Source organism: Botrytis deweyae (assembly GCF_014898535.1).
Source record: "Botrytis deweyae strain B1 chromosome Unknown BDEW_040, whole genome shotgun sequence".
In the NCBI taxonomy this organism is placed as follows: domain Eukaryota; kingdom Fungi; phylum Ascomycota; class Leotiomycetes; order Helotiales; family Sclerotiniaceae; genus Botrytis; species Botrytis deweyae.
Window position 1 is genome coordinate 288109 of NW_024066247.1, and position 19984 is coordinate 308092.

The 19984-nt window shown below is 35.9% G+C and overlaps 7 protein-coding genes across 7 annotated transcripts; 1 reads left to right on the plus strand and 6 right to left on the minus strand.

Annotated features, from left to right (window-relative positions):
• Nucleotides 1–1615: 1615 nt before the first annotated feature.
• EAE98_010826 (uncharacterized protein) lies at nucleotides 1616–2938 on the plus strand (the record flags this gene model as incomplete). The annotated part of the gene is made up of 1 exon (XM_038958448.1): nucleotides 1616–2938. The coding sequence occupies one exon, from the start codon at nucleotides 1616–1618 to the stop codon at nucleotides 2936–2938; it is 1323 nt and encodes a 440-aa protein (XP_038805273.1).
• A 638-nt stretch (nucleotides 2939–3576) lies between these two features.
• EAE98_010827 (uncharacterized protein) lies at nucleotides 3577–4042 on the minus strand (the record flags this gene model as incomplete). Its single annotated transcript, XM_038958449.1, has 3 exons — nucleotides 3577–3581; nucleotides 3643–3803; nucleotides 3879–4042. The coding sequence occupies 3 exons, from the start codon at nucleotides 4040–4042 to the stop codon at nucleotides 3577–3579; spliced, it is 330 nt and encodes a 109-aa protein (XP_038805274.1).
• A 4696-nt stretch (nucleotides 4043–8738) lies between these two features.
• Nucleotides 8739–9399, minus strand: EAE98_010828 (uncharacterized protein; the record flags this gene model as incomplete). The annotated part of the gene is made up of 2 exons (XM_038958450.1): nucleotides 8739–8968; nucleotides 9174–9399. 2 exons carry the CDS (start codon nucleotides 9397–9399, stop codon nucleotides 8739–8741), a joined length of 456 nt encoding a protein of 151 aa, XP_038805275.1.
• A 1932-nt stretch (nucleotides 9400–11331) lies between these two features.
• On the minus strand, nucleotides 11332–12636 carry EAE98_010829 (uncharacterized protein; the record flags this gene model as incomplete). The annotated part of the gene is made up of 3 exons (XM_038958451.1): nucleotides 11332–11544; nucleotides 11599–11655; nucleotides 11707–12636. The coding sequence occupies 3 exons, from the start codon at nucleotides 12634–12636 to the stop codon at nucleotides 11332–11334; spliced, it is 1200 nt and encodes a 399-aa protein (XP_038805276.1).
• Nucleotides 12637–15078: 2442 nt separating this feature from the next.
• EAE98_010830 (uncharacterized protein) lies at nucleotides 15079–15987 on the minus strand (the record flags this gene model as incomplete). Its single annotated transcript, XM_038958452.1, has 2 exons — nucleotides 15079–15764; nucleotides 15816–15987. 2 exons carry the CDS (start codon nucleotides 15985–15987, stop codon nucleotides 15079–15081), a joined length of 858 nt encoding a protein of 285 aa, XP_038805277.1.
• Nucleotides 15988–18149: 2162 nt separating this feature from the next.
• On the minus strand, nucleotides 18150–18556 carry EAE98_010831 (uncharacterized protein; the record flags this gene model as incomplete). Its single annotated transcript, XM_038958453.1, has 2 exons — nucleotides 18150–18379; nucleotides 18433–18556. The coding sequence occupies 2 exons, from the start codon at nucleotides 18554–18556 to the stop codon at nucleotides 18150–18152; spliced, it is 354 nt and encodes a 117-aa protein (XP_038805278.1).
• Nucleotides 18557–18781: 225 nt separating this feature from the next.
• Nucleotides 18782–19553, minus strand: EAE98_010832 (uncharacterized protein; the record flags this gene model as incomplete). Its single annotated transcript, XM_038958454.1, has 4 exons — nucleotides 18782–18867; nucleotides 18921–19005; nucleotides 19059–19165; nucleotides 19397–19553. 4 exons carry the CDS (start codon nucleotides 19551–19553, stop codon nucleotides 18782–18784), a joined length of 435 nt encoding a protein of 144 aa, XP_038805279.1.
• Nucleotides 19554–19984: the final 431 nt, after the last annotated feature.

Here is a 19984-nt window from a genome sequence, read left to right on the forward strand (position 1 = left end):
AACCTCTCTATAAAAATGTCTTCTATAAGGATAAACTCTTTATAAAGATGTATTTTTTAGTTCCAAAAAATTTCAAACCTAAAAAGACCTATATTCCTAAAACCTTTCCAGTAAAATATCTTTATATTTTACAATTCTAGAATTATATATATTATTATTAGACTAATGATACTATTAGCATCTAAGCTATTATATTATATTATACAAAAAATTAAATCAGAATTACAAAATTGTTACAGATTACAGCCTGATCGAATTTAACCGAAACTAGATTACTATTGTATCGAGATCAGCTGAATATCTCTATATAGAGATATTTCTCTAATAGTCGACTCTTTTAAGCAGCCGATTAGTTCTTAGTTGAGGAAAGCGAATGTCCCTGAAAAGCAAATTATCTCCGTGAGATTTTAATGTAGATTTAATGATTTTATTGAAAAATATTTGAGTTTCATAAATAATAACATAGGTTTTAAAGTAATTTTAAAAAAAAAGAATTAGAATTATTGAATTGCTATAAGTCTATAAGATATAATCATTAAATTTTTTAAAAATAGTTAAATTCTGAAGGTTGTATACTAAAAACAATTTCGATTTGTAATAAAATTTAATGATCTTAGTGCTTTTTGTACTCAAAATCTTATAGGGACAATTCGATTTCCCCGACTAGGAACTAGTCGGCCGCTTAGAAGAGCCGACTTTCATACCCTTAGGAATAACCACAAAAAACAATATCCTTATAGAGAGATTTTGCTGTATTTAGAGAATGAGGGATTAAAACTACTTTATCAACTGATAGTACACAACTCCGACTGGTGGAATTACAGATGAGAGAAATGAAGCGTCATGAGATAGCCTAGGAAAGAAGGTTTGAATCATGTAGATCCTTCAGAATTGACGAGAAAAACCATTGCACCTACACAGACGAAGAGGATCTCTGTCCATCGACCGATCGGATGTATACTTTCGACAGAAAGGTCGGTTTCAGGGCCTGGAGATTATACTTTCTGGTCAGCCTTCCCCCTGTACACAGATATTCGTTGACACAATGCGGAGTCTGGGGTTCAGATAAAGAGGTAGCCAATATATGTTCTTGAACAGAAGAAGAACCGATAATGACCCACCCCTAAATGGCCTTGTTTATCTGCTCTAGATCGTTTTTCACATGTGATAGACGATCAGCTAGTAATCAAATTGTGTAGTTGAAGGAAAATAGATTCGGTCTTTGAACCTTAATCTGGAACTGGGCAGAGCTCCATCATCGTAATGTAATCCTTCGCTAAGAGAGGGGTAAGTGGATGTTTGATAGAATCAAAGAACGCAAGAACTCTAGCAAGAATGAAGCTGAATACAACTTCATGAGTCGTGCAATACTCTTATCAGTGATTCGAGCTAGATTACCGAGTGGCAATGAACTACCTCCGGCGCTCTGCTGCATTGGTTCGGGCGATTGGAGGTGCGAGATTTAATTTGAGCTTCTTGTTGTATCTACGTCCTCCAAAGTGCTTATATAGTTGATGAAAGTGCTCTCATCTCGAGAAAATAAACATCAAACTCAGCTTCTATTCAAAACTTCAAACAAAAACTTCATTTTTACCCCAATCTATATCTCGAAAATATGCAGCAAGTTCTTACTCAAACACTTATCGATGATAGATTCATTCATCTCTCAGAGTCGACGAAGAGTGAAGGCCCAAGCACCGACAGTACCAAGATTCAAAGTCACGAGCAGCCTATTCATGATAAAGGCTCCAGCAAAGCAGCAACGGCAGCAATGCCTGTCACCACCAATGTCAAAGAGCATCGGGATACCTGGTACTATCCTCCTGACATTGCGAACGATTTGCAAGCTATCAACCTTCCAGCCGAATTGAAGGGAGAAATCTTTGCGTGCGCATGGGAATACACACGCTGTGTCATTCCTAACTACACAAACTGGAACAGATACGTGGCCTTCATGCGTATCATCATTATGGGCATCATCGCTGAGTTTCGAGGCGAGATGGTTGATGTCACTGCCAGCAACAACATCCTCGGTTATGACTTGGACGCTACTCTTGCGGCTCTATTTGAGGGAACCCCAGGACACAAAGAAATGGCACAAGAGTACAAGACTTTTCTGTTAATCACAGCGGACAAGGCGAGTGATAGACGAGATGGGGAGCTTTTCAGACGTTATGTAAACGCTCTCGCGCAGTCACCAAGACACTGGTTTCGCATGCGGGACTGTGATGCGCTGGCCAGATTTACGATTGCCTCAGCTCTGGCATGCAACGATCTCGACGACATCTGGTTCACCGAAGATCAATTTGAAATTTTGACCGAGATTGGAGACACTCTGTATGATGCAGTGGCTTTTTACAAACATCGTGCTGAAGGTGAGACAAACAGCACATTTGCCTACATGCCGGAGGACTTGCGTATCAAAGCCTACAGTGAGTGTCGCGAGATACTTTGGGCCCTTGACGCTGCCTGGGCACGAAATCCTAAGCTGGCCAATGTTATTAATTTCGTGCGCTTCTTTGGTGGGCCTATACATATGATGATGCGCCGTTACCGATTCGTTGAAGAGAATTTGACAATTGGCAAGTCAGAGAATGACAGAGTCGTTGATCAAACCCGGAAGAACTTTAAGCTCTGGAATCGAGTCGATGCCAACAAAAGGTCTATTCGTAACACACAGCGATATAAGACCCTCATCGCTCGTAGTGAAGAACTTATGTTTCCGGAGCTTGCTGAGTTCCTTGAAATGGGCGGTGACGGGGTTTGTGACAAATGCAAATATCGTGAGTCTTACGGTGCAGAGTTGTCACACCAGTTTGGTGGTGCTGAACTATGCAGCGAATGCAGACTAGCATGGAGAAAATACCTAGAATGTTTTGTAGAGCGTGCGACAAAGGTTTTCCCTGAGCTGAAAACCCATTTTGAGGTTCCAGTTTGAATATGACGATTTTTTTAAGTAGCTTAAGCCTCTACCGTGGCGATATATTAGATTGGTTGAGCTTTTAGTCAGGTAGATAAATTGTAAAGTCATTTCATCAGAGAAATCTTCCACCTGTTTAAGTCCCACTCACTATTTTGAGATGTCTTTTCAGCTTCTATTAGTACTCGCCGCCAGGATACCTACTATTCACTATAAATATACTCTGCCGGCCATTTTATCTCGATATTTCAAGATAAAAAGGATCTAGTTAAAGAGCAAACGTTTGAGTAAAGAATGTAAGATTACATGATTTTTTTCTCCTTTTATATATTATACAGGCCCCGATAAATCCATTGCAGTCTAAACAGATTAAATAAATCAGAACCCGATAAAATCAAATATAACCAAACAAACCTGATAACCAAAACACCCAAATAATCAAAGCATACCAGCTCAATAACAATAACGAGATATCTCCTCTTCAGCTACATTCTAGTGATTGTTGTTGCGAGGGTGTGATCGTTCCCTCTCTTGTCCTCAGAATATTCTATGCTTGAACTTCATTAGCTTTACTCATGTAGCATCAAGAAGAGAGAATACTCATACCATTTGCTGCTCTCTTTTCCTTAACGGCTACCACTTGCTTATGCTGCTCCTTATCCTTCTATATTTGAATTGGTTAACGATACTTACACAGTTTTAGGACGCGAGAATTATCATACTTATACTTCCAATAGAAGCCTTAGTTCGCCTTTGACGTTCCAGGGCAGTTGTAGCACTAAGAATCGCATTTTGTATTTGATCAAGATGTCCTTTCACCGATGTATGATCTTTATATGCGGATGGATTTTCTGTTAAGAATTGCAATCGTGCCTCTGCCACACTAGAGAAGAAAATTTATCAGCATATTTTACATGTAATTAATTGCTAGTTGCATGAGAGCATTTGAGTAGCATACGTTAATGCATCGTTGGTCCATTTGATAGCTAGCCTTTGGAGCTTTTTAGAGTTTTCGGTAGTAGGATCGTCTCTGTAATAACTTTTGTAGTGTTCCCTGAACTCCTTCATATGTCTCTTTCGTTCCTCATCGTACTCGTGATATTGGTCGTGCTTTGAACGCATTGTTCTGCTCCATTTGGCAGGTTAATAGTTCGGTATGTACTTTTGTAAGTTCTGATTATCAATGTCCCAGTTATTTACAAAACTTGACCTCACGGTCGCCGCCTAGTCAAAATGCAAAACAAAAAAGGAATGGAATAAATGCATATATTCGAAGAATAGAATGATGATGAGAAAGAACTAAAATGGGAGTTTGGAAAATCTGTACGTGATAGTCTGTCTGTACGGAGATCGCGCTTACTTTGAAAGAAATTATCGACTATTTCAGGGTACATATGCTATAACGCTCTATAAGAAGTCGGATTTGATCGGGACCTATAAAATTTGATCTCCGCTTTACTCGAATAGGCTCCAGATCGACTCAGGATTTCAAAGCCTGAAGTTCGTAGGCTCGTTGAGCCGAAAAGGTAGATGAGTTCGCTTAAATATACGACATTATACTAAAAAGTACCCAATTAGAGCGTGCAATTGATGTAAGCGCATCGGCCGATGTTACTTTGAGTTTATATTGCTTTTACTCCTTGTATCGTATTCTTTTGGAAGATTCGTTCTGTAATAATAAGGATTAATATCTTAAACTCGTCATGAGTTAGAATTAGAGAAAGCATTAGAGGCGATTGATTCATTCATTCAACGAATTATTTATAAAATATATTGGATTGCTATTGGATCATTGTATTTTGAAGCGCTTTAATCCATTTAAAGGAAACCAACTGGCTCTTAAAGTAATGATCCTTGCTAGCGCAGGACGAATTTTCAAAAAGAATACAGTATTATACGCAGTTGTAAGAGTTCTGGCCCCTGCTCATGACACCCTCCTCATTTTTCAATCACTTTATATTAAATTTAATATTTATTCAATACTATATTATTTATTATTGAAAATTGAAAAATATATTAATAAACAGAACTCTTACTTACTTATTACGTAAAGACTATCGTATAAAGATTGTTACGCCTACTGTTGGAATACGTAAATAAATCATATACTAACCCCTCACCGCCGCACGAAGTGTGTATGTAGGGTAGAACATGTATATAGCGTAGTAATGCCCTCCTCATACGAACCCTGTAGTGATAAAGTTAATATTTATATACAAAAAAAATGTTAGTATAAATCCTTATATAAATATTTAATATATATATTATATAATTCACACTTTTTTTGTTTCTAATGAAATATGTATTTTATTAATTATAAATCTTTTTAATTCAAAATGAGAATTGTCTATTATTAATATTTTCAAAAATTGAAAGAAAATAAAGGTTTTTAGAAAAAGTAAATAAAAAAAAAGTAAATATAAAAGCTAGAAGGAGAAGGGAAATAAGTGGGGGAGTTAGAAGGGGATAGGAAGCGAATATAAAAATTAAAGGAAGAAAAAAGCAAGTAGGGAAACTAAAAGATAGGAAATAATATTAGTCAAAAGTTTAAAGAGGAGGGGGTTCTATATCTTGCTACTCACTTTCAATTTATTCTTTAAGCAAAAGCTTTACTACTATACTATACAATACAGAATATTTTAGTTAAATTAAAAAATTAACTAATTCTAATATATTTAATTATAATTAATAATCGATTATCAATCGAATTCAATACAAGCTTGATAAATAAACTTTTTTACTTGTAAATAGCCTTAGGTTAAAACTTTCGAAAATTTCTCTAAGTCCTCTGAAAGTAAAATTTTCTAATCATATATATATAAAAATCAATCACATTAATAATGTATAATTTATTTTTTCAATATAATATTAACTATTGAAACTTTTAATACAATTAACGAAATAATTTATTCGTCAACCACGGATTCTGCCACTACAGGGGAAGAGGGCAGACAACATAAAACTATATCATTTTAATCCTATTTATACCTTTCTAAGTCTATCCAACACCTACATTCACCAATTACCACTCAATGACTTCTTACCTTCCTATCAAAACTTATATAAAGTTTTTTCTTGATTTTAATTCGCTTATATAGGGCCCATGTTTGAAAGGAAAAGTAACGTAGAATATCTAAAATAAAACAAATTAAAACCCCGGCTCTTTCACCGCAAGCCGATACGTCTACATCCAAACTCATTCTTAATAGAGTTATATATAATTAGTATATAATATATATATTATATAGAGAATTCTCTATATGCAGTAACCGCGTATAGCTATTTATCGATTTCAAAAACTACACTAAAAATCATCATTTTATCCTATTTATATAAATAAAAATAAATCATTAAAATTAATCAGGATTTTAAATATAGTTTTATTATATAATGAAATACTCAGAATTTGTAATTCTTTTGATTTTGAAATATAGGAATATTATCATTTATAAGATTGAATATAAATCAAAAGAAAAGTTCTTGATTTTCGTTTATTTTACTAATAAATCTCAATATTTTCAAATTATACTAACTTTCTATATAGATTTTATAATAAATGAAAATCTTAAAAAAAAAACCATCTAATTTTTATCAAATTTCAATTGAAAATGAATATGATTATATGAAATTTATTAAATAAAATCTATATGATTATTAAAAAATGTATAGGTAATTTATATGAGTCTTAGAAAAGAGGCTAAATACGTATTGAAGGGGGTGAAAAGCTTGATTGTATTTCCTATGAAAGATTAAAGCTATTCAAGGTGCTAGAAAGCTAGTAAAACCATGTTAGAGGGGGCTATAGTATTCACTCTGCTATCTAATCCATCCTAAAAAAGAATTGTACGCCCCGTATAGAAAATCCAGTTATCCCTTGAAATTTAAGGCTAATTGCCTCGAAAATGGAACTAGCTTTCAAGCTAAAAACCGTAATACATCATCCACTTTCCAATCTCCTAGCATATTAAGATCTGAATTGTCTTTCCTGTTGTATTGTTGTGATATCCCTATCGAAACTGAACTATGTGTGACGTACTAATCGAAGAAAAAGAGTAGGTGTAGAAAAGGTAACTTAATAAAGGAAACATTAAAATGACCTGGATATTCTATACTATATAATAGGATCCCCAACTGACATTAAGTCACTACATAGTGTTCTAAAACTTTATAGCTCTAATAATGTCCTCAAAAACATAAACTTAAAATGATATCGTAGAGAGTGATTGTAGATTGACTTGTAGTATAATTGAAAGGTCGAATATCGTATTATTGAAAGGAGGAAGGAGAATTCGAAAAGGGTTTGAATAAAGATTTGAATAAAGGTTTGAAAAGTGATTCGAATAAGGTCTTTAAAAAGGTAATTCGAAAGAGGTTTGAGAGGTTTCGAAAAGTAATGCTATTCGGAGATTGAGAATGGAGAAATCGAAAGATCGAAAGGAAGAGGGATTTCGAAAGGTATTGCAGCCTATAAACTATCAATAAAAATATTACAGAAAACTGTAATATATTGTATTAAAAAGAATAAAGCAATTCGTAATATTTAAAGAGTATTTTTCAAAACTAATACCTTATAACTTAAAAGGAATTAAAAGGAAATTGGAAACCATATTTATTTTATTTCTGTATAGATTACCAGAAAAGAGATTAAATATATATTAAAAAGAATAAAAAGCTTGATTGTATTTCTTATAAAAGATTGAAGCTATTCAAGATACTAGAAAGCTAGTAAAACCACGCTAGAGGGGGCTGTAGTATTCACTCTACTATCTGTCTTGGTGTTATTTTGGTATTCGGCAAACAGCTGTACTCTAGTACTGTAATATGGTTGGTTTTTATAATATAAGCTTTTTATATGCTTTTTATATAACTTATTAATCAAATTTTCAATCAATATTCAATATATTTTTAAATTATTAAGCTATTATATTCAAATTAATACTTTTTGTAGTGTAGTAGTAGTATATATAATTTTGAATAAAAATAAAGATAAAATTCCTATTAATGTCAATTTGATTACTAATCAAACTGATATTGAAGATTCTTTAAGCTTGAAGTTATTTCTAGTTTGCGTTATATTATATTTTATTTTTATATGAAAAAGTTTATACTGCATATATGTCGTGTAGGGATTATATACAGTATACAGATGATGGGAAGGTTTATATTATGTAAGCTAGCTTATACGATCCCTATACGATGTATACTATATATCGGTTACGCAAATTTCCACTAAGGATGCTCAAATCAGCAGCGGAAGCATCAAAAGCATTGACGGCTAGCGATATCATGCTTCCCAAGAATACAACGACAGCGCCTACAAGCTCATTGTCATCACCATTACTATCATCAGTGCTACCAGAACCAGGATCAGTCAGCGATGTTAGATCAATGCGCATCTAGGAAGGCTTCTAAGTGAAGTCCGGCGTAATCTTCTCTCTACACTACAACTTGAAGACCTAGAGAAATCGTTGCACAGCAGCAGCATCGTCATTGACGCTTGCGCAGTTTATCGCACTGGCTTAATTGAATTTCCTGACGCGCGAACACATGATACAGTGATTCACTTCCTTCTATTCTGGTAGGATCGACGCTCTTCAGCCGAGTATTCAATCCTCGATGAAGGCCTCATTGGGAGCGAGATTGTGGAGGTAAGTAACTTTCCGCCATTTGACCGTTACTTTCACGTGACGGCTTGTGTATTCTCGGTGTCCTGAGATACCCTCATTCAGACAACTACTGACTTTCCGACATTTCACAGATTGCTGCATTCCACTCTAATATTATCAAGCCACTCGCACGGCAATATACTGACTGGGCGCTAATCAACCTCGCTAATGAGACCAAAGGTGCGCGAAGCATCACGCCGCTCAGCAAGACGGAGGAAATGCGGCTCCAGCGCGTCCGGTATCGCTTCCAGCTCTGCTGCAATCTCTTTGGCAAAATCGCAGATAGCTCGCGGTGGTGCTTCCGAGGATTGAAATTCAAATCTGTTGATATCCTGACGACATTTCTCTGTTTGTTTGAGCCTTGGGAGATCGAGGAAATACTCTGTCTTTACACCTTCAGCAAGGAGATGTTTACACAATTATTCAAGGAAATTCTTTGGGATCTGGATGCCAATAACCCTAAGTTTGATGATTAAGGGAGGCCGCCAACTCCCACTGGGACATTCGGTTTATATGAAGATGCTTATCTATTGGGTACCATCTCTCTTGGCCTCAAGATATTGCATCGTATGTTGATAACCCGAGACCATGAGCAACGCGTGTTGGCGATGCAAGAGCACATATGCTTGCCACTCGGCAAGTTTCTGGAGATTGAAGGCACTGATGTTCTTGATGAGTGGATAAAACAGGAGCGGCGCCGGAAGCATCCTTCACATCGGGACCAAAAAGAGCTTCGGCGCGACCCGCTTCCCTTCGAAGGAGATAAGGAGCTATGTCCGCAGCTGGCCTGGACAATATTATGGCGGGGAACATATAGCAATAGATATAGAGGCTATCTGGAAGACGGGATCCGCCATTGGGGATATATTATGTGGGATGCGGTGCGACTCGGGGACACAGGTGGCAAAGAAATATTAGCACGGCTGTGGGAGGAGCGAAAGTCGGATAGTGGAGCGACCCAAGGGATAGTAGGTAATATCATCTGATTGTCCTCTTTCGGTTGAAAATATGTTTGATTATTATACAACTACCCTGTGGTAGTAGAATCTGTGGTTAACGAATAAATTATTTTGTTAATTGTATTAAAAATTTCAATAATTAATATTATATTGAAAAATGGGTTATATAGTATTAATGTAATTAATTTTTTTATATGTATATAATTAGAAAATTTTATTTTAAAGGGATTTAAATTTTTTTTCGAAATTTATTGATTTTTCGAAATTTCTTGATTTTCGAAAATTTTGGTTTAAGATTATTTATATATTAGAATTAATGTAAAGTAATGATTAATATAATATATAGGTGTAGGTCTAATAATAAGACTTTTTATTAATTCCTTCAAAACCTCTTTTTCGAAGCTATATAATATATATGTAAAAACTCTTCACTTTCGGACTAATAGTTAGCCTGATATCGATCCTATATCAATACCTATAATATTATAAATAAAAAAGTTTATTTGTATTGAATTCGATTAATAATCGATTATTAATTATAACTATATACATTTAAGTTAACTAATATTTCTATTTAAATAATATATTTTGTACTTATAGTATAATAATAAAGTTTTTGATTAAAGAATAATTTGAAGGTGAGTGGTAAGAAGTGGATCCCTTTTCTTTAAACTTTCGGCTAATATCTTTTCCCACCTTTTAATTTCTACACTTGCTTTTCTGCTCACTCCCCTTCCCCTTCTAATTCCCCTGCTCATTTCCCTCCTCCTCCTAGCTTCTATACTTACTTCTCTTTTATTCATTTTTTCTAAGAGCCTTTATTTTCTTTTAATTTTTTGAAAATATTAATAATAAACAATTCTCATTTTGAACTGAAAAGATTTGTAGTTAATGAAATATATATTTCATTAGGGATAAAAAAAGCTTGAATTGTATAATATATATATCAAATATTTATACAAGGATTTATACTAATATTTTATTTGTATATAGGTATTAACTTTGCTACTACAGGGCTACGAGTAATAGTCGAAGATTATGAGAGCTCTTTAACATTAAGTATAAACAAGTTGGAAGTCTGAATATAGGCTTAGAGTTAGAAAATAAAATTTGGAGTTTTATAATATATTCAATATGTACCGTTTTGATTAATAAAACAATATTATTTATACTACTCCAACAATATTATAGAAGCTAGTAGAATAGAATAAAGCCAATAATATATGTTGTTTCCTTCTCTTTTTACTTATCAGAACTAAAAAGAGTATACAGTGAGGAGGTTTCAAGACGATATAGCGAGAAATACATTTCTCGAAACATCAGAAAGAAAAGAAACTAAAGCAACTTCAAAGTCGGACTATAGATACGAAAGTTAGCAGAAACTTTATTATACCACCAATGACCTTTGTGTTAATGCTGGAAGGAAGGCCGGGGTTCTGGTTCTAAAACCAACTATTTAGCTGAGAAGTATATATCAAATACTACTCGCTTTCTTAATCCACACCTTCTTTTCAGTCTATTTCCTATACATTACAAATTGTTCCAAATATACAGTAATTACTCAATCTCCATAATCAATAATATCATCCAGCTTCGAATGCGAAGATATGATTCAAATAAATTAATTATCAAGAAATGCCTGCGGAATTATCTTTGTACAAAGACCACCTATATATATATACAGAGAAAAAGGACAACATAAAAGGTCTGTTTGAAGACGTCTAAGCTTGGCGAAAGCCATGTCTTAAACACCTATAGAGGTTTCAATGCTTGTATCCCGTCCTCACTAGGCGCATACGAAGCTGTCCGCAGAATTTGGGTCTCCTGATCCATTATACTTAGCCTGCAACGGATACAAGCAAAGCTTTCTGTTAACTGTGGTACCATTCTGGTTTTCGAAGCTGATTGGTAGTGTTTCTGGAACAGTTCCATTCTCGATCCAGGCTACCATGGCGTCAAAGATAGAAGTAGGCTGACCACCATTTCCACCCGAACAATGCTACAAGCCCGGGACCTTGTAAAAACGGTATAAATCATGAATATCTGGAATAACATCTGTGACGGCGTTGTAGTAATTTTCTGTGCCTTTTGGAGGAATGATTTGGTCCGCCTGCAGATATTAGTACTTGAGCTGTGAAATCAGAATAGATTGACTACTTACTAAACCATGATATGCAAGCATCTTACCACCACCGGCTTTGAACTCAGTCAAGTCGGGATCAGTGGCACCAATAATATCATCGAATCGTTGAACTGAGGTATGGAAGATGCTGTCAAATTCTTCGTGAGTCATATTTTCCAAATTGAAATCTGCGTTTCCTTTTACAAAGCACTTGATCCAATCAGCAGCAAGGCTAGGATTTGCATCAGAAATATCGGTTCTGCAAGTGCCACTGCTAGAACAGACCGTCGCTGCATCTCGTTGAGCGGTCAAATGCCCAGTCAGATCAGCTCCATAGCTTTTTCCATACCAAGTGAAAGACCCGTCAACAGTTCTCGCGCCGGTCCATGAGATGTTGGCAATGAGAGCAGCCGTCTCGCTAATTGTGATGCTTGTATTGGTCTGTGAGCAGTTCTGGATCACCGTACCCACAGCAGTAAATGGATCGTAGAAACATGCATCCATGTCAGATATCAGACCATCAACCACTCCATCAAGCCCATCGCAAGTAGAAATTGCGGCCGCTTCTAGCGCATCGAGCTCACAACCGTATGGAAACTTTCCCATAAGATTCATGATAAGTTGTGGATACCAAAGAGCTGGAATAAATTCTGCCCAATTAATTGCCGGGGCAGAGGCAACAATGCCATCGTAGACATCAGGATATCGCTGAGCTAACATGAGACCTTGGCGATCGCCCTGAGAGCAACCGCTGAAGTAAGAATATGCTGGACCGCTACCATAAAAACTCTGGATCAGACTCTTGGCAATAACCGCTTCATCATACAAGGAAACAGAGCCTAGATCTTGGAGTAAATAAAGGTTGGAATTACCAGGGCTTACAAGTCCCCAGTTCGTCGGGTCCGATGCGGATCCTAGACCAGCGTCGGTAGTCACAGTGGCGTAACCTTCCCCAATTGCACCAGCCATTGTTTGGTATGAGAGAACAAATCTCCCAGCGACCCATCCGCCACCGACAGTTGCTTGTAGGCGACCATTGTATGTTTCGTTCGATGGAAGCCACGTTTCAACAATCACGCTGTCATTTTATCCAGGGTGCGTATAGGTGGTGGTGACATTACAGAATGTAGCGTTTGAGACTTTGATTGTTGGGTGGTTATAGTTATATGTAGATGTAGATGTAGAGTTATAACCAGTTATCAGATTGGCAGAGAGATTAAGAATTTCTAAACCGGAAACTGATGGCGTGAAGGTTGCAGGAATACAGAGAGATGCTGACATGTTGACAGTAGAAAGGAATGAGAAGTGGTTTCCAAGTGATCCAGAACAAAAGTGATGAGATGGAGAGTCACTTTCGTTGTGAAGGCGACACTTACATTATATATCTTTGAGACCATTAGTGTGGAGTCGATATTTGAAGTTCTTTGTTAAAATATTCAAAACATCTATTCTACTAACGTAAGTAAGGCAGGAATAAAGTAGTGCATGATAGTACGAAAGGTCTGTGCTAATAACGAGTCAGAATACATAAATACGAGAATACGCGTACTCACGAACCCATAAAAAGGATATTTCAAGGATTCTGGAATTGCTCTTAGCGTTTAATATAGGAGTTGCTACTTGTATACATGATAACAATGATAATAACAGGCATTAATCGTGCGACTATAAAACTTGAATATAATTTCGTTCAAATGAAAAGGATACTAATTTAGAAGTTTCCTTTAATACAGCGAGGTTTAATTAATAATACAAGCTTGAAGCGCAAGATGTTATTGTTATTGTATTTTTACTAAGTAGTACTCTACTGAGGCCGATTTGAATCATTTGGCCAAAACCCCAAAAATAGATTTTAGCTTAATGAAAAAAGAAATTTTAGAATCTATATAGTGTATTTATAGAAATCTTATAAAAACAAATAAATTCAATCTTATTAAAGATTTTTTGTAAAATGAATTATACTATTAAATAGCCCTTAGGGTTAGCTTTATTCGTATATTTTTAGAATCTATTTCGAAATTTTCTATAAGAAGTGTACTAATATTTAAAATCTGATGTATAACTATTTTCAAATAGTTTTCTTTGTAATGTATAGACTATTTTAGAATAAGCGAGATAAGCTTAGTAAGAGCTTCTTATCTCAAGTTTAAGCATAAGCTTATTTTGCTTAAGCTGTATGACTAATCAAGCTTCAATTAATCTTTTCAATAATATAGAATTTCTTAAATTTGGTATACAATTTTAAAGAAATTTATAAAATAGAAATAAAATAGATTTGATTATTAATTAGAATTTAAGGAATCGATTAATGTATTTCTTTTTCAATTATTTTAGAAACTGAAATTTATATTCAATTCTAATTACTTTTATTATATTTTATATTAATATCTTATATATTAGGCTTGATAACTAATCAATCCTTGAATAATATTATCATTATTAAATAGAATCTTTTAAATTAGTACACAACCTTAAAGAAATCGATAAAATAAAAAGGAAAGAGATCTTTTTATTAATTAGAATTTAAGGAATCGATCAGTATATTTTTTTTTGAATTATCTCAAAAACTGAAATTTATATTCAATATAATAATATTTGAAGAATAAAAAATTGGATTCTGAAAATTGATTATTATTCAAATTTATTCGAATACTTTTAAATTGAATATAAAATTCAATTTTTGAAATAATTCAGAAAGAAACACATCAATCGATTCCTTGAATTCTAATTAATAATTCTACTTCTTTTGTTTTCATTTTATAAATTCCTTTAAGGTTGTGTACTGAATTGAATACTTGTTTCTGTATAAAAGCACACTACTAAATTCTAAATACATTTTTAGCTTAAGCGAAAATCTATTTTTGGGGTTTTGGCCAAATGATTCAAATCGGCCTCAGTAACTCGCGCTTTGACGATAAGTAACTTGACCGATGATTGTATATTGGGCTGAGAGGCCGAAAGAGTCATAGAAGTGATGATGGGGTTTCCGATAAATAAGTCCGGTTCTACCGATATAAAATTATATGTCTTTGAGGTTGAGCCATTACTTTGAGATCTCGAAATGAGTGAAAAGAATTTCACTGATATCATTGTGGTATGGAATTTGAAATGAGATGATAACAAGATGTAAATATGAAATCATGAGATTCCCCTTGATTTAATACATCATTACACCTCCAACTTGTAAAAGATGTGACGGATTGACTTTCACTTGAGATAATATATAGATCTGTATCTTCTTACTGGCTTGTTTGATTCCCTGATATAATTCCGGTAAGATCCATTTACGGCGCCACATATGGCCAATTGTTGCAAATTGATACAGAAACATATAATTCAGAATGATATTATTTTCTTGATTGATGTTTTCAAAAAAATACTAAGCTACAAAAGAAGTGCTCTATTCCAGCTTTATTTCGATCCAGCAACAAGCGGCTCGCCACCAACCTGCAGCTCCAAACCCTCCCAGTCCTTAGCTTTTGATGCTAAATTGCCTGGGTATCTGAAGAAGAAGAAGACTGTAACAAGAAACATTGGCACAGTATCAAAGATATATAACGTCCACTCTGAAGAAAGAGCGGTTTTACCAAGAGAGTACTCCACAAGGCGGAAGACTGATCGTATGAAGATGAGTAGACTGAGGCAATATAGCATATAAAGACTCTGCAACCAGTTCACATCGTTTGCGCATGACCTTGCCGTAGGATATCGACGTATTCTTTTGTGGAAGATGATGGCTGAAAGGGCAAATAGGCTGAAACAAACAACCTGTATTGCAAGACCACCAATAATCATTGCTTTAGTGATTTTCGCCCACAAAGGATAGGTTTGAGACAGGATAGAGGGATATGCCGAGCCCCCTTGAAGCATGAAAGAGATCAAGTCACCGGTGACAAAAACTGCAGTCATTTTGCGAGGGTTGACAATCGAGTACTCCTCCCCACCGACAAGGCGAATAAGTCGTCCCAAACACATATAAGTGGTCGCAGCGAAAAGTGTTGGTGCCACAAGAATGAACATATTCTGAATGACGTAGGGACCAATCCTATCGGTATGGTTGGCAGCTGCTGCGCGAGCACAGTAGCCAACGAATTCCACTTTTCAAAGATAAGTATATTATAGAGAAAGCAGGGTGCATCTGTTCTTACTTAGGCATCCGGCAATGAAGTAGCCACAGAACCAGCTGCGTGTCTTGTACATCCGCCAGCTAAGGAGGATCATCATCACGGCGAAGAGGAGGGCGAAGATGGAAGCGGCTGCGATGTTTGGTACATATAGCCACAGATAGTAGTCACCATGAATTGGAAGAAGCTTCCCCATACTGGGCGAGAATCTAAAATGTCGGAGAGCTAAATCCTCTTGATTGTAAGGAAGGTTGGTCTGTGAATCTCGATTAAACAAAATGAAGTAGATTTGATGTAGTTTTTAAAAATAGTATGTTAACAATGGAGATGGCGAAGAGAGGGAGATAGATATCAAATAGGAAAAAATCATATCTTTCATTCTATATGTATGTTAAAACGTATGTATAATGATACGCTGTAAGTCATCTCGTTATAGTTATACTAAAGAGCTAATGTATGAAATCATTAGTCTATTTTTGTTTCATTCTATCACCTTATCGGCAAGGGGACTGAACTCCTATAGGTATATTTTATCAATAGGGCTTCCTAAATACATCAAAAACCCATATATATATTCTAGATTCTCTTAGTAAATAACCCCTGTCGCTTCATGATATACATACCGGAATTCAATACGCGTATTCCCTACCCTTGTTCACGTTAGTCGATACTCAAAGTTTCGAAGGCTGTGGAGCGATACTCTAAACACGCGTATTCGCTTGTATACAAGTGCAAGCAGGCTCGCAGGCTCTTCGGGAAAGAAAAAAGCGATCGCAAGTAAGTATCGTGAACATCATCAAAATAATATACTAAAGATTATTAAGGGGATCTATATACTACATCTCCCTTTTACTATATTTAATACAACATCCAGTCTTTTAATAGAATTATATAACATAATAATCTTAACAACTGTTTCTATAATACTTTATAAAAGAATACAAAATAAGATTATCTACTTTTATTAAAAATCCTAAAATGATTTAACCTTTATTAATAATACATTCTTGCTTCTCTTATAGTCTTATAAATATATTAAATAGAGTTATTAAACAGTTATTCTAAATCTATATTATTTTCTTTAAGCTTTTTATTTAAGATTATAATCATAAAGGAATTACAAAGAGTATTTATATAGAGAGATTATTTTATTAAATAAAGAGAAGTTTTAATAAAGAAAAATTAATATATCATTTGAGAAAACTATAATTGAGATATAAAGAAATAAAATTTAAAACTAGAAGAATTAGATATTTTAATATAGATTGTTTTATTGAAGGAAAATATTTTAATAGAAAAATATTTGATTAGGGACAAATTATTTTATTAAGAAGATATTTTATTAGGAAAATATTTTATTATGAAAATATTCCAAAATTCAAGTTACGTACCAGGCATAGCGACAAAGTCTGCTCGAGCATCAATGGTTTGCTCCGCGAGTTCGTTTGTAGCCTTAGGAGTAATAGTCGAGCATTCATGGAAAAGCTTCCCTTTTAAATGGATATTGGATTTGAGGACAACGTTAAAACATTCAAGAACAGCCTTTTGACCTGAAAAACAGGACCAAATGATATCAGATTTCGTAACAGCATCTTGAATGCTGGAAGCTACGGTTGAATGACCGATATTAATGCTATGAGAACGCGCTTTTGACTCCGTTCGGTTCTAGAGAATAATCGGTCTGCTCAGATTTCCATTTTTGACGAGATACTTGGCCATTGCCTGTGAAGGTTTGTTCTTATAAGTCAAGTGATCTGCAATCATCATCGGAAGAAAAGGATTCAAATGTATCTGGACTTACTTGTCCCATAGAACCCATTCCAAGATATACCAGTTGTGGATCCAGGGGAGATTCAATTGCCTGTTATAAAAGTTATTCTTTGAATCCCTATCTCGGAAAATCACAAGAAGCGCAGCATACCTACTTAACTTCACTTTCATTCTCCTTTCCGGAGTTCTTCATAGCGGAAACTCATAGTGGATCCAACTCACTCTCCTCCAAAAACAGCGTCGGATTTATACCTTTCGTCTTTTCCGCCATAGTAAATCCACTTCCCAAGTATGTAAACGGATTATCATATTTGTACTCAATATGGTAGTCTTCGAATTTTGGGGCGATAATAGCTTCAGTACAGTGCAAGACGCTGCCACACCATAGAGAATTTAGACGACTTGTTCTCTTGTTCTTGAACCAACTAGGACAATTGTCTGTTCAAATAGTTCTTTCTAGCCACTTTTGACAATGCTCGTTGAAAGCAGCGGTATCATCCTCGCGTGGTGTGAGGGATTTGATTTGCTCACGTTGCATTTTGTGGATGCATTGCACGATGTAATTCCCAACTTGGACGGGGGGTCCCATTACAGAGCCATTGTGAACAGGCCACGCGGGGCCCATAAAGAGATAGAAATTGGGCTCTTAATGAATTTTAGAAGAATTCCCAGATGTAAGTGATCCAGGATGATATGATGACCCACGTTTGGGACTGTAATACCGTAGTAAGCGTCAGGCTCATCGTTCCATTGATCCTGCATATTGATTCCACCTTTTCCAACAATTGGAAAGCGTGGTCGATAACTTGTATCAAATCCTGAAATTCATCAGGAATCGTGAATTATTGGTTTTGGAACCAGCAACACTTACCAGTGGCACAAACAACAGTGTCAACCTCTCGTTCCACCCCATCCTCGCCAACGACACAATTATCCGTGAGAGCTTTGGCAGCAGTAAAGTGGACGTTTACATTATCCTCTTGAATCGCCTTCATATATGGATCTCAAGGTGTAATACGTCGACAGCCGACTCCCCATGGTGGCAAGAAACCTTCCATATCATTTCAGTTTGATTTCAAATCACATACTGCACAATACTATCCGCGGGATGACTCACCTTTATATGAACGCCCATCTTTAATATGTTCGCGCATACGACCCCCAAAGATCTTTCTGCCCTCCAATTGCGACTTGGAATTGATGGTCATCATATCCACGGCCTATGCCATCTCTTTTTCAAGGGATTTGGCATGGGCAACAAGTGCTTCAGGATCTTCTCTAAATCTCTTCCTATCTTTTTCTGAGTCTGGAGTGTGTGAGTAATGTATAACAGTCTGTTCCAGCCAATGTATATCTTACATTCATGATACATGCCAAAATTATCCACGATCGCGGCGAAACACGCTCCTGTAAGGATGAAACAACCGAGACTTCTTGCATATGGCTATAATAAAATTAATATTCTGTATCCGAGAAGCGATAAAAACAGTTGCTTGCCTGTAGTGCTGTCACAGTTTGGAAGCTACTAGCACCTGATCCTAATACGGCGATTTTGTCCTTGGCCCATTGGTTTTTCTGATAGTCTTCTGGCCAATTGGAGGTATCTATAAGTTGCAATTATGAGTCTTGTGACATATATGGTAATCTGGAGATATTCTACCTTGCCTTTGAATTCTTTCAACCCATCGATCTCCGGCCACGTGGTAGACTAGTCCATGGGATCCACCAAGATCCACCAAGATCCACCATTTTCGCTGTACCGAGTGAAGCCCAGTGATTCCCCTCCACCACAAAGGATGTTTCTAGGCTGGGACTGGCGTGAAAGAAGCCCATACCATCTGCGAATTCGCGCGCTCTCCTTGGGCTCTTTTGAATCTCTACATAGAAGGGATCTGAAGTGTTTTTTGCTAGATTGAAACCCGTGTGGGTTGGCTCTTCTGTTCCAGGCCATTTTTCCATGGCGTCTACCACACGCGAGACTGCTGGCCACATTTTTGAACAAGCTTGGCTTATTCATGCCTCTACGTTTGGCTTCTCGGCAATAAATTGAGAAAGTGATGTATGAGCTACAACGGATGGCCGTGGTTCGCAAAAGATACGACTAGTCATTGCATAACGAAGGACACGACGTAGATCTTTCTCGGGAATTCTACAAGTCTTAACCAACTCTTCGTATATTTGTTCCTCCTCGATAGGTAGTTTGGTGGCGACTTGGAATCGTGCAATGGCTTGTAAACTGATCAAGAAGTGATTAGACTAACAGCGACCGGTACCGGTAGAGAACGCACATACCGTTTGGATAACTTCTTGGTGTAAAAATCCCAGAGGCCCCAGCATTAAAGCTCTGAGCTCATCCATAGCCTCCAATACATGGTCCCTAACTATTATTCTAAGGATTTTTTTGGTGGTCAGCACTGGTGGTG